The 13470-nt window shown below is 48.0% G+C and overlaps 3 protein-coding genes across 3 annotated transcripts; all 3 read left to right on the plus strand.

Annotated features, from left to right (window-relative positions):
- Positions 1-664: 664 nt before the first annotated feature.
- LOC123398967 lies at positions 665-3044 on the plus strand. Its single transcript, XM_045093404.1, has 6 exons — positions 665-864; positions 976-1035; positions 1118-1231; positions 1341-1411; positions 1813-2006; positions 2672-3044. The coding sequence occupies exons 1-6, from the start codon at positions 806-808 to the stop codon at positions 2783-2785; spliced, it is 612 nt and encodes a 203-aa protein (XP_044949339.1). The 5' UTR covers positions 665-805; the 3' UTR covers positions 2786-3044.
- A 2722-nt stretch (positions 3045-5766) lies between these two features.
- Positions 5767-6795, plus strand: LOC123395721 (blue copper protein-like). The gene is made up of 2 exons (XM_045090749.1): positions 5767-6088; positions 6231-6795. Exons 1-2 carry the CDS (start codon positions 5923-5925, stop codon positions 6548-6550), a joined length of 486 nt encoding a protein of 161 aa, XP_044946684.1. The 5' UTR covers positions 5767-5922; the 3' UTR covers positions 6551-6795.
- A 4963-nt stretch (positions 6796-11758) lies between these two features.
- On the plus strand, positions 11759-13087 carry LOC123396882 (blue copper protein-like). Its single transcript, XM_045091667.1, has 2 exons — positions 11759-12169; positions 12358-13087. The coding sequence occupies exons 1-2, from the start codon at positions 12007-12009 to the stop codon at positions 12687-12689; spliced, it is 495 nt and encodes a 164-aa protein (XP_044947602.1). The 5' UTR covers positions 11759-12006; the 3' UTR covers positions 12690-13087.
- The last annotated feature ends 383 nt before the right edge of the window (positions 13088-13470 follow it).

The raw sequence follows: 13470 nt of genomic DNA on the forward strand, positions 1-13470 counted from the left end.
TCAAAAGAAAATATTTAAACCCGTTCGAAATATAAAAAATATTCACAATTTTTAATAAATGCTTGTAAATTGTAAAAAATGTTTTCAATTTTAATATTGTTTCCATACTTATAAAATTGTTCACGAAAGATCTAATGTATGTAATTAAACATCATTGCTTCTAAGTATTTGTGACAATATACCTGCATGAATTTTAAAGAATTAACTGTTGGATGGATCGAATTATTATTGTATGTTTTTGAAAAAAAAAAATTGAAATTCAGAATAAATATTTGAGCTACCAAGATTTTTGACAACCATGATATATATTTTTTGAAAATGTAAAGATTGCTTCAACTTATATTTTTTGAAAATGTAAATTTAAAAAAAAAACATTTTCTTGCATTTGTGCATAAAATTTTAAAATCAAGCGATGATATGTGAACATAATGTGGTCAACATCATTAAAGATTATGTTTTTTTTTCGTGACAACGCACAGATCATTTTGCTAGTGTGTTAAAAAAATAGAAATCAAAACGAGACCGTAGAAGGAGTAGAACTAATCCGAACACACGTGTATGTATAGATAAGAACTAGGAGTAATAATAATCGCAACACGCGTAGAAGGAGTACTAAGATTTCTTTCTACTCACACTGTTGTATTGGTCCCACGCCAGAAATTTAATGCTGATTCGGACCCTCACATGATTAAGCGCAGCAGCTACCTACCACTATATTTCCCACGAGCAAATCGTCTCCTGGATCCTTTCTTCCCCTTCATCCACCCAAAGCTTCTGCTCTTCGAATCGATCGATCCTCCAATCCATGGCGACGCTCGCCCTGCCGCCTACCGCCGCCACCCTGCCCGCCCAGGAAGACCCACGGTACGGCCGCCTTCTTTCCCTCTGATCATTCTTCTCAGACAAAGGTTGATTCGCTGATGCAATTTGGTGCCCCTTTTATCTGATTTGTGCGTTGTTCCTCTTTCGATGCAGCACTGGCGAGAAGCCGTCTGCCGACGATTCCGCTGCGGATCCGAGCGATATCGACTCCGGGTACGCCTCCGTCAACTCGTGGATTTTGTGTTCAAAGTCAACTCGTGTATTTTGTGTAAGATGGTTTGATCTCTGTTCATAGGTGGGTTTTCCTCGGGAAATCTGATGTAGTTCCGGCCGAGCTGGCCGCGGCCGCCGTCGACGCCGCGGGCCGCCGACGCCTCGGCTTCTCGCCGCTGCCGATGTTACCTATCTGGTGCGGATTTACAGAACCAGTCGTACTACCACAGTAGTCTATACGGCTCCCGTGAGATGAATCGCGAGTTCGCGACTGATCATCCCTTCTCTGATGCTCTTTTTCGCAGGGTGCAGATGGTGCTCGGAGGCGTAGTCTACACGGCCGTGCCGTTCTACAAGAGAGCCAGGCAGCTCGAAGGTACATGCATACACTCCAATACTACTATTTCGTCTCGCTTTTGATCAACGCAGTACCACTACCAATCCCGCAGACAGCTTAGAAATTAATTGGCAGAGCCTCTATGGATTCGCAACACAAGAACGATATATAGGCACTGAAAGAGGGATGGGTTTCAGATACCATCTCAACAGTCCGGCTACAAGTGCTTGGGATCGGACTAATTCTACAAAGTAGCTAGGGTACTAAGCTAACTACACCTGATATTAATCCTGCAAGGTCATGTTCTTCAGTCAACAGAAGGTTCAGGCTTTCAGAGTCCTGACATTAATCTTGTAAAGTCCATGAGATCATGAATATATTTTTTTGTCATTGACATTTGAAATCAAGTTCTTGCTTCAATCATTGATTTGTAATATTAGACAAGGCGATCGAAAACGTGGAAACTGCTTTGGACGTTTTGGAGCGTGCCTCTGAGGTGACGGAGAAGTTTGCTGCTAATGTTGCCAATTCCCTACCGAAGGATGGATCCCTGCACAAGTTGGCTGAGGAGCTTGAGTACATTGCTGAGGAAGTCGATAAGGATGCACACAAGGCTGAAGTCATGATTAAGAAGGTTCGTGATGACTTATTCTTGTTCCTACTTAATGATGTTCTTGCTTACGTTATATATACATTTAATTTGAAGATAATAAGCAAGTATACATGATATTTTTGCTTACATTGTATATATACATTTTAAGGATAATAAACAGGTATACATCATACATGTGTGAACATTAAATAGTAGTGAAAGTTACTGCTATGAATAATGTGTACAACTATACAAGAGCAATTTCCAAGCAATTCGGACTATTCGTTAAGTTAGCTGTTGCTTGTAAGGAACCTAGGAAGTACATTCAATAACATATATGCGGTCATGCTACTACTGCAAACAAAAGCATTGGAAGACTTTGGGATGGGGAAAGCATGTGCTTACTTTACTTGGTAATGAACATTAGACTGTTTCTATGGTTTCTCTCTGGTAGTGAACTAAGACTGTTTCAATGGTTTCTCTCAAAACATGCTAATGATAGCTCAATTTGAAATTTTCTGCAGCCATCCAGCTAAAATTGAATTTATTTTTAGAATAGCTAAAACTGAATGGTATGGCACGCATCGCATCTTAATTCGAGATCAATACATTTGCTAGCCTTCCATCCTGTTAAAGGCAGTTTCGTCTCTACCGTCTCTAGCACAATGGATTAGGAAACATCCCGGCTGACCCTCTTGTCGTTGCAGATCGAAGCGCTCAGCGACAAGATTGACGCCGCGGTGGAGCCTGTCATTAAAGAGCTCGAGGAGGAGTTCAAGCCAAAGCCAGCATCCCACTCTGGGTCAGACGCCCAGAAATGACCGTTCACATAAACTGTGGGAGAACGCTCCCCAAAGTGTCCGCTGTTGTACATATATGTTGCTGGTTTTTCTTTCCTTCTTTCGAAGTGCCAACTTGTAAATATGTTCGTTGTGCCCTATGAACTAGAAGGACCCCATGGTTACAGTAAGAAATGGTGATCGTGTGCTGGGTGCCCCGATCTGAAGCACCCTGTAATCCTGATAATGTTACAGTAAGAACACTGCATCTGAAGAATGGATATGTATGTGCGTGCATCAACTTCCGCCCAGTACATTATGTGGTTACGTGCTAGATACACTACCGAGTAGTGTATTTTCTGGAGCACGCTGATACACATATTCGGCTATTCATGATAAGATTATCTCCAACCGACGGTTTGTAAAAACACCTAACTTTTGAATCGTCTGGGGTAAAAAAACCCTGCTCCAACATACGAAAAAAAGTTAGACCGCGGTCTTCCGGTAATGTAAAATTGAAAACTTTGTGATGCAAATTTACATCACGACATGCAATTGGTGTAAAACCGCGGGCACCCACCAAATGCCTAGCAGCCACTTCATTCCCCTTCCGCCTCGCGACCGCCCGTCCGCCTCCGCCCCACCGCAGCTCCCCGCTCGGCCGCCGCCCCGCCGCAGCTCTCCAACGTCGCCCGCCGTAGATCCAGACCCTCGCCCGCCTCCGCCTCCGGTCTGTCCTTCGCTCGGCCGCCTCCGGCTTCGATCCGTCCGCCTTCGCCCGCTCCGCATGTCGTCGCCCCGCTCCGGCCGCCTCCGCCCCGCGCCGCACATCGCCGCCCCGCTCCGGTCGCCTCCACCCCACACCGCACGCCGCCGCCCGGCCCTGCGTCCGCCTCCTCTTCGGCCGCCTCCGCCTCCGGTCCGTCCGCCGACCCGCTCTGTCCGCCTCCGCTCCGCGCCGCACGTCGCCGCGCCGCTCCGGCCGCCTCCACCCCACCCCGCACGCCGCCCTGCTCCGGTCGCTTCCGCCCCGCCCCGCACGCCTCCGCCCCGCCTCGCACGCCGCCGCCGCCCCGCTCCCCGCCGCCCTGCTCCGGTCGCCTCCGCCCCGCCCCGCACGCCGCCGCCCCGCTCCCCGCTCGGTCATCGTGCCGACTTGCACTCGGCCGCCCCGCTCGATCGCCGTGCCGACTTGCGCTCGGCCGGCCCCCGCTCCCCTATGGCGCCAAAGAAGACGAGGAAAAAAAGAAGGGGGTGAAGAAGGAGGATGAGGTCGGCCCTTCGACTGTGATCTCTATTGAGTTGTTGGATGAGGACTGGGTGACTCCGAGGAGGAGGACGAGGGGTGTGATGACCCGACCAAGGACGAGTTTTGAGAGCAGTTCCGCAGCTCCGACGACAAAGAGTAGTTTCATCTTATAGTTCGAATAAGTAGTAGTTGAATTTGTGTATGAAACTATGTTAAATTTCATGTTTGAACTATGTTGAGGTGAAGTAGTAGTTGGTCGTTTTAATCTTCGTTTTGGAACATCTATTGACATTGCTCTTTTTATTACATCTCTATTTTGAACCACCTGTTGGAGTTGAGCCTTTTTTCAAAAAATGTAAAAAACACTTTTTGATGCTTTAAATTTAGACCCAACACCGGTTTGAACCATTTATTGGAGATGCTCTAAACACGCGATATACTGGTGCGAAGACGAGATAGAATGCTGCACTACAACGTCTAAAACTGCACCTGAACCTGAAGATGGAAGATGAACAACCACTGCATCCGCATGAACATGTCGTGATGTACTGTGCTTCAGACGGACCGAGTCTGATCTCCGAGACTGAACCGTACGTGCCCGATTCGGTTGTATCCTCTGCCCGTTCGCTCGGCCTCTGTACTGCACTCCGTACGCGTTAGATGGAGCACATTCAGGTCAAAGGATTAGGTGAAACAGCACACACATGCATGATGCATTCTCCTCCGTCCGTTCGTTGGTTTCATGTATGTAAAAAGCAGCGCATCGCCATCATCATGCAGACATGCACCCCGTGCGAAAACGATCGAGCAAAGGAGCAGGAAAACCAACCAACTAACCCATGCCTTTCCTACCCTCCAGAAAAAAAAACATGCATTTGCCTCTCTTTTTTTTTTTAGGGAAAACATGCCTTTGCTGTGTCCTACGCTTTGGCATCGGTTCCCTGACCAGCCAAACATCCTACTATTATTTGTTCAAAAAGCTAGCGGAAAACCCCATCCTTTTGCGTTCTCAATGCGCCCGACGTCTTGATCCCTCGATTATTTGTCCAAAAGCTCCCAGAAAATTCATGCTTCAGGTCGTAGAGAAGTGGCATATACATAGTATACTATGTGGGTGAGGCTGCCAGCGCGCGAGCGGCGGAAATGATACTGCGCAGAGATGCCGACCAGCTAGGCGCCGGCGACGCTTTGAGTGAGCCGCACCCAAGGCATTCCGTCCGTCCGGCTCCATTCCCTTCACAGTTCACACGCTGCACCCACGCCGAACGCGACATATCTCTATCTCTACTGTTCTATCTGTACCATAATGTTTATTGTTAGGAAGAACTAATTTAGTTCGTCCCAACAACAAATATTTAGGAACGGAGGAAGTAGTATTTAAAATCTCTATATAGTAATTAGAATAAAAGTAGTATTTTTTCCTGCCGGGAGAACACTTCGTCTACCGGTTATTTTCTCTCCCATCATGTCCCTCTCTATCTATTTTTTTTGTCCAAACAGGCAAAACTTTAATTTACTTATCAAGCTGCGTCAGGTTAATATGGACAGACAGAAATTTAATTACACAACCACATTAATATGGTCAGGTAAATTTACATAACCGCATTGATACGAACAGTTAATCACGAGCTATCGTATTTAGAATGTTCATATTCCGTTCATTGAAAAGGAAACTACGATTGGCTACTACTCATAGTTCTTTCCCTAAACTTTTTCGCACCGGAAATTTTGCGAGGGGACGTGGCGATCGGATGTGTATAAATAGACCCCTCAACCTCCGGGTCCGGTGTGCGACACCGCTACATCCACAGTGCTACGGGTTTGGTGAGCGCTAGTGCTACATTACATCCATCGTCATATCATATATCCTTTGCCTCCTTCCCAGTGCCAACCTCTCGTTCTCGCTCTCGCTCCTTCGATCGTCGATCATATGGCGTCCTCCTCCGCCGCCCTCCTCGCGCTGCTCGTCGCCGCGGGCTGCGCGGGGATGGCTGCGGCCACGTCGTACGCCGTCGGCGAAGCGCAGGGCTGGGCGACCGGCGTCGACTACTCCGGCTGGACCAGCGGCAAGTCGTTCGCCGTCGGCGACACGCTAGGTGAGCGATCGAGCTCTTGCGACTTGCGTCCTCCTTGGCACCACCACCTGTCAGTCATGTATACTGGCAATACTGCATGCGTTGGTACGTACGTACGTACGTGTTGAGATGTGCTGGGCTTTTTTTTGTTGTTGCGTCGCAGTGTTCAGCTACGCGAGCAAGGTGCACACGGTGACGGAGGTGAGCCAGAGCGGCTACACGTCCTGCTCCGGGACCAACGCGCTGGCCAACGACGACAGCGGCGCCACCACCGTCCCGCTCAAGACCGCCGGCACCCACTACTACATCTGCAACGTCCCCGGCCACTGCGCCAGCGGCATGAAGCTCGCCGTCACCGTCGCCGGGGCCGGCTCGTCCACGGGAGGCTCCGGCGCCTCCGCCGCCGGGGGCTCGCTGGTCCCGGCGATGGGCGCCGTCGCCGCCGCGGCGGCGGGGGCTCTGCTCAAGGTGGCGCTGCTCTGACCGTACGTCGGCGGGCGTTGCCAGGGCAGAGGCAGTGCAGGTCATCGGTCGCTTTCGAGGATTTCGGCCGTCTTAATTTGCGTTACGGTTTTCTTGGGGGCGCCGTTCTTTGACGCGCACTTGTGTCGTGTATGCACGTTGGTTTGTAGTCGTGCCAGAGCATTATGGATTGTGCGTTTTGTGACGAAATGCTTTCTTTTTCCTGACAATTCTTCGTAATAATAAAGATACTTTGTGCAAGAAAAGTCTCTTGGGGTCAAGAGATAGAGTCGCAATCGTTCTCGACAACACAAGAACACGCATCATTGTGCCTCAACCACTTCTTTGCGGCCACATGCGAGCCGTTTGTTAAGGCTTGTTTAGGTGAGAAGTTAGGGCAACTCCAACGGGTCGATCCAAATGGACGACGATTTTATTCTTTTTTATCCGTTTGAGTCGTCCGTCGATATGTTCGTGTCTTTTTGTTAAAATGGGTCAACACATACATTCAACAAAAAATAAGTGGGCAACAACACTGTGACAATTTAATAATGTGAGAAAGATGAGTGGGGTGGGGGCAGTGGCGGAGCCAGGATTTTCGACATGGGTATGCGACGTAAAGATTTTTTTCTTCACAACAATATAAAACATAAAAAAAGTTCATAATAATAACAATGAAACTTTAAATTATTCTTTGTAGCAACAATGTCTTCAATAATTTAGTTACATGGCAACAACAAGGAGAATAATAAATTGACTCTACGATCACACCCTTTTAGAGGCAAGAAATGATTGTTCATAATTCATAAATTTATATGCATTCTTTCTCTTGCACTTCTTCACAAGTTTTATAGTGAGACAATGTAAACATCACCCAAAGTTGACTGGGTACAACAATAGATTAATCAAAACAAATTAGGGAATGAAGAAAATCCTCTCTTCTTAATTTTTTTTGCGAAATTCTTTTCTTAAGTAATAATCAGAGAAATAAAGATTAAACAATCTTAGACTCGCAAAAAATAATCAGACGATGAGATAATTGGGCACGTCGTTGCAGGCGTACCCGCAAATTAATAGGCGCGCATGAGAATGATCGGCGGCGTGGCGGAGATGAGATGATGTGTTTGTTGCTTTAATAAATGTCTGATACGAGCATGCAGTGCGGCATGCACTTTGATGCGGCGCAACGGCGATTGAATCAGCGGAATCATGAATTGAAAGCTCGAGGCGTGGTGGTTGGACTGCTCGGCTTCGTCAAATCGGCCACGTTAAAGGCTCCACAATGAAGCCAGTAGCATTAACTAGCAACGGTAGCATCCCAATATATAGGCCCAAGTGGCGCTGAACGTTCTTTTTTACATTTCTCTTTTCTCTAACAGCTTATGTACTGGATTTGTTTTGCAGAAAATGTTGGGTATGCATTGCATACCCTTGCATTAGCCTAGCTCCGCCCCTGGGTGGGGGCCAGCGAATTAAATAAGCAGGTAGAGGTGGGTGGGTGGCTGTGTGATAAGTCGGTCAGGCTGACCACATGTGGAAACAGAGAGGACGCGCGCGTCCGCTTCATGCCCGCGGCGACGTATTTCAATACCAAATTTGTTTCAGAAATGGATCGGCGCGGACGCGTTTTAAAAATGCGTCCATGCGTTGGACCATCACTTTTGTCCGCGCTGACTCAAACGGACGGCGGCGGACGAAATGAGTCGTTCCATTAGAGTTGCTCTTATGATACCAACTCTGCTCTTCAGTCCGGTATGTATCGTAAGAGCACGTACAATGACTGATAATACAGTCTTAATTTTTTTAAATTTGCATCTAATTTAGAGATGATGTCTATAATAAATTATTTTTTAGCATTATTAAAAATAAAAAATAATTCTTAAAAACGTGGTGACACATATTGTGTTAAAAGATGATCTTTTAAATAAGAAAAGACAAGCATTTTCTATTGAATTCCTCCCTCAACATTTATCTTACATGTCACTTCTAAAGTAGCATCATTGTACATGCCCTAAGTCGCATGAAACCAGCTAGACTCAATAAGTGCATCTACAATCGCGCGCCACAAACCCGATGGCCCATCCGATCACTGACCGGTCATATTGTTTTTTACTCAAATGGGCCTTAAATGTTTGGGCTGACTCGCACCCCTCATATCCAGCCTAAATATGTGGCGGATATGGAGCGTCCACGCACGCCCGCCATGTCGGACCTGGCAGCCCGACCCTAACGTAAATTCCACCAAATCCACCAAACCCTTCCTCCTCTTCCCGCCGCCCTCCAACCTTTCCCGTGCTCGAGCCCCCGCCGTCCGCCACCCCTTGCTCCCCATCCTCACCACCGGCCCGATCTGCCGCCGTAGATGTCTTCGAACTCGTGCCCGACCGAAGCGATGGAGATACAATCCACCTCATTCGCCGACGTCCCTTCCTCTATTGCGTCTTGCAAGGCGGAGAACGCCGTCCGTAAGATGCGGCGTCCCCGACAGCGAGAGAGGAGGGGGGCAACTGTGCAAGGGGTGCAAACATGCTCGAGTAGCTGTCTCCCCAGCCATGCCCGGCACCCCGCATCCCTTCCATCCGAGCGCTGACACAGATTATGCCGTCCGACATCCTTGGGTCTCAGGAGGATCTGTGCATGCAAAGAAGTGGTTTGCGGATAAGAAGAAGGAGATCAACGTTCATAGGACACACGAGACGGAGAGGGTGGCTGTGGAAACAGATCATGCAGCTAGGATGCAAGCGGAGCAGGCAGAGCTGGCTGCCCAGGCGGAGCAAGACGAGCTCGACGAGCACGCGGCATGGATGGCCGCGTCCGGCCAAGGATTCGACAAGCAACCCTTCTCACTTGGACATTGATTTCATTTTGACATGTCTGGTTTGTTGAACTATGATTTGATTTGCTTTGTTTCGAACTATTGATTTCACACAATTTTTATCGGATGATTGATGTGCATGGATTGCATGGATTTGATGATTGACATTTCAGGTATGTGGACGTGCGGAGTAACATATGAGGGGCCGGTGGGCGCTGTTCGCGAACGTGCTCGGACGCGCCTGTCGGCGTATAGGGGGCGGATTTGCCAATGTATAATTTTTATAATGTATAATTTTTTTAAATGTTACGAACAAATTGAGATGTGCGAACAGTTTTTAAATGTCGTAAACATCTCTTTGAATGGTACAAAACTTTTTTAGACTACAAGGATATTTTTTATATTGTATGATTTTTTTAATTTCACATCATTTTTTCAAACGTTTAAACATTTTTTAAATGTCACATCATTTGTTCAAATGTGTAAACATTGTGTAAATGTCACGAACATATTTTTGAATGGTATGATACATTGTTTTGAAGTTACACAAACATTATGTTAGGAACATTTTTTGAAATGCATCAATTGTTTTTGGAATGGTACAAACCATCTTTTTCTAAACTTTGCGAATATATATTTTTACATTGTGTAAACGTTTTCTTAAAATGTCACAAAATCTTTTTTTGAAACAGGTGAACATTTTTCAGATATTACTTTTTTTAATGGTCTCAACATTTTTAAAAGTATGGCAATCATTAAAAATTTAATTAAAGTAATTCTAATATACTAGCAAAAGGGCCCGTGCGTTGCAATGGGAGAAAAAATTACCACACGCTTTTAATCTTTTTATAATCATTTTGATTTATTAAAATAATAAGTTAACTAACTAATGTAGTCAGTCCTATCCTATTTTGTTGAAAAATCAACCCGTCCATTGTTAATTCCACCATGATGAGAAATTGAGCGGGACAAGTAAAGCAAAACAAAGAGGCTATGTGAATTGATCAATGGACTCTTATCTTATTTCACTCATGGGGTAGAGAATGTGGGATCAGATGAAAAACTGAAGGTGGTGTTCCATTCTCTGTCTCTACAACAATACAATCTTACATTCAATACTTTCATTCATCAGCAAACAAATCCCCACAAAACAAAATTTCTTGCCGGTGCTTGGCACACGGTTGGAGGCATGGGGAGTGGATCTCACCAAATGATGAGTTCCTGCCGGAGGAGGGGATACGATGAGGGGAGCAAGGGTTAGGCGCCTCTATTTGGTCATAAGGAGTCGCCATTGCCGCACCATAACCTCGGAGTTCCCCGTGTGAGCCATGGAGGCCCGCCTCCACCTGCAAGTACTTCGCTCCGCCGCGCCTTATCCGCGCGCCGCCGCCGTTCTGCATCGAGCAGACGCATCATCCCCAGTCACTGTAGCTGCCGCGTTGATTTGATCCAGAAGCTGTGCTCGAGCGTCGAAACGGGGGCAACAAGCGGGAAGAGGTACGGCCGTGGAGGCGGATGGGTTGAGATCGAAAACAGTGGTGGTTGAGGTCGGCCGCGGCGACGAGTGGTGTGGCAGCGGCCTGGGCACAAGCCAGGGTGGACCAGGGTCGACGCGATGCGCTCGAGCGCCGCAACGGGGGCAGTGAGCGGGGAGAGGTACGGCCGCGGAGGCGGGTGGGTTGAGATCGGCAGCGGTGGCGGTTGAGGTCGGCTGCGGCGGCGAGTGGTGTGGCGGCGGCCTGAGCACAGGGCAGGGTGGCCCAGGGTTGACGGGAGGAGGCGATGCGTACGGGTATAATTTTTGTAGCAAATCGTTTTTTTTACGTTGCAGATAAATGATGGAGCGCGGGTTGAATAACAAAAATTACAGAGGCTTTTTTTATAAAGATGCCGTGGTGGGTTTTCCGACGAAAGCAATAGCCGCTTTATTATCAGGTGTAGGTATATATATATATATATATATATATGTTATAAATAAAATAAACAAAAGCAAAAGTAAAAAAACGAACGAACTAATTTTGGTAAGCAACTAACGGGCCCCGGTAGCGCATCGCCTAGAGGGAAGGGGACGCTCGCTCGCCGCGGGCGAGCTATAAGCGCGTTTGAGTAAAGTGGGTAGATCGATTATTATTTTTTTGGCGGGTGTCACGATCGAGTTATTCCACCATCGGTCCCACTGTCATCATCAGTGCATCGTCTTACCAGCTCCTCTTTTAACGCTTCGAGTGCCCTCCTACTAGAAGACGCTGATGCTCCGAATCGGATCATCCAAAGGGGTTCCCATATAGAGTACTCTAGTGCGGTTGCCAGCGCGCAGCACACCAGCAGAACAGTGGCAGAGATGCCTGCCAGATTGCCTAAGCTCTGCAGGCGAAGCTTCGCCTCCCCTCTGATTGGATCACCGGAAGCCTTGTGTCGCACCAAAGCCATTCCAGTCCCATTCCCTTCACACGCCGCGCCCAACTCAGTTTCAGGAAAGGGGAGTTTTTCCGGCAGAAGTTCGGTTCTGAACTGCGAATGCTTGGCAACTGCCTGTCTGTGGTATATAAATAAGACCCTAGCCCCGACCTGCTGTCGAGTGTAGAACGACAGCGAGTCGGCAACAGTGTAATCCTCAGACCTCAGTTATCCAGTCGGCAACAGCAAGGATTTCAGCCCGACCATGGCATCCTTTCCTGCCGCCCTCGCCGCGCTGCTGGTCGCGACCTGCGCCGTGGCGGCCGCTGCCACGACCTTCGACGTCGGCGACGGGCACGGCTGGCAGACCGGCGTCGACTACACTGACTGGACGTCCGACAAGACGTTCGCTGTCGGCGACACGCTAGGTGAGATGCTGAGATCGCATGCATGTACTACTCCTACTGTTCTGAAACACTTGTTTTGGTTTTAGTTTAAATTTGAACTTGTCGTGGTTCTAGTTCAGATCTGAACTAAAATCACGATGAATGTTTCGAATCGGAGGGGGCACGTACGTACGTACGTACATGTTGGTGAACTAGCAATTCATGTGCAGTGTTCAACTACACGAGCAAGTCGCACACGGTGACGGAGGTGAACAAGAGCGGCTACGACGCCTGCTCGGGCGGCAACTCCCTGAGCAACGACGACAGCGGCGCCACCGCCATCACGCTCACGACCGCCGGCGTGCACTACTTCATCTGCGACATCCCCGGCCACTGCGCCAGCGGCATGAAGCTCGCCGTCACCGTCACGGTCGCGGGGGGCTCGGCGACGGGAGGTAGTACCATCCCCGCCGGCGCCGCCGGGGGGTCCCTCGTGCCGGCGATGAGCGGCCTCGTCGCCGCCGTCGCGGGGGCTCTGATCATCCTGCTCGCGCTGTTCTGATGAAGCCCGTCGTCGTTGGTGAGTACGATCAGGGCATGCAGAGACAGTGCAGTTTGATTCGTGTGTACGTATAATAAGCTCACTTTTACTTTTGCTCGTTTCCTGGCGCGCCTGCATTCTTCACCGTGTTCACCCTTGTACGTGCGTGATATATGTTCGTCGGTTTGTGATGTGGCCTGCGTGTGCCGCGGGAGTGTCGTGGTGATGCCCGAGCATTTTTTTTTTGGAAACCCTCTGCAGCACAGAATCGTGCAGTAGTGCTGATGGCATGAAATGCATTCTTTTCTAAAGAAAAGAACCCCGGATGCAAAGAAATGGTTTTTGCGACGTATTGGGTGCGCGCTTAACCTAGCCTTCTGTGTATATCAGTTACCTTTTCTAGAAAAGTACTTCATATTCTTCATGAGTGTTGGGTGATGTGTCCCGGTGAGTAATAAAATCGGCTAAGAATGATGCGTTTTGTCAGGTGAGAGAAGATGTGAGCGGTCCATTTCTGTCTGAGGTTGGTGAGATAGTAGGGAACTTCTATAGTTTCCGGTTGAGCTTTATTTGGAGGGATGCAAATAATGCAGCGCATCTTTGTGTAAAGAAAAGCGAGCGAGTCTAGGCGTAGTTGCTTTTGGCTTAATTATGCTCCTCTTTTCCTTGCTAATACTCCTCAACAAAATTGTAATCTAACTTTTTTCTTTTGCGAAACTCTTATATTACTCAATCATTAGTGATTCAATCTCATGAGACAATACATAAGACTTCATCTGGAGCCGAACCGAGCCAAACCATG

Source organism: Hordeum vulgare, chromosome 5H (assembly GCF_904849725.1).
Source record: "Hordeum vulgare subsp. vulgare chromosome 5H, MorexV3_pseudomolecules_assembly, whole genome shotgun sequence".
NCBI lineage: Eukaryota > Viridiplantae > Streptophyta > Magnoliopsida > Poales > Poaceae > Hordeum > Hordeum vulgare.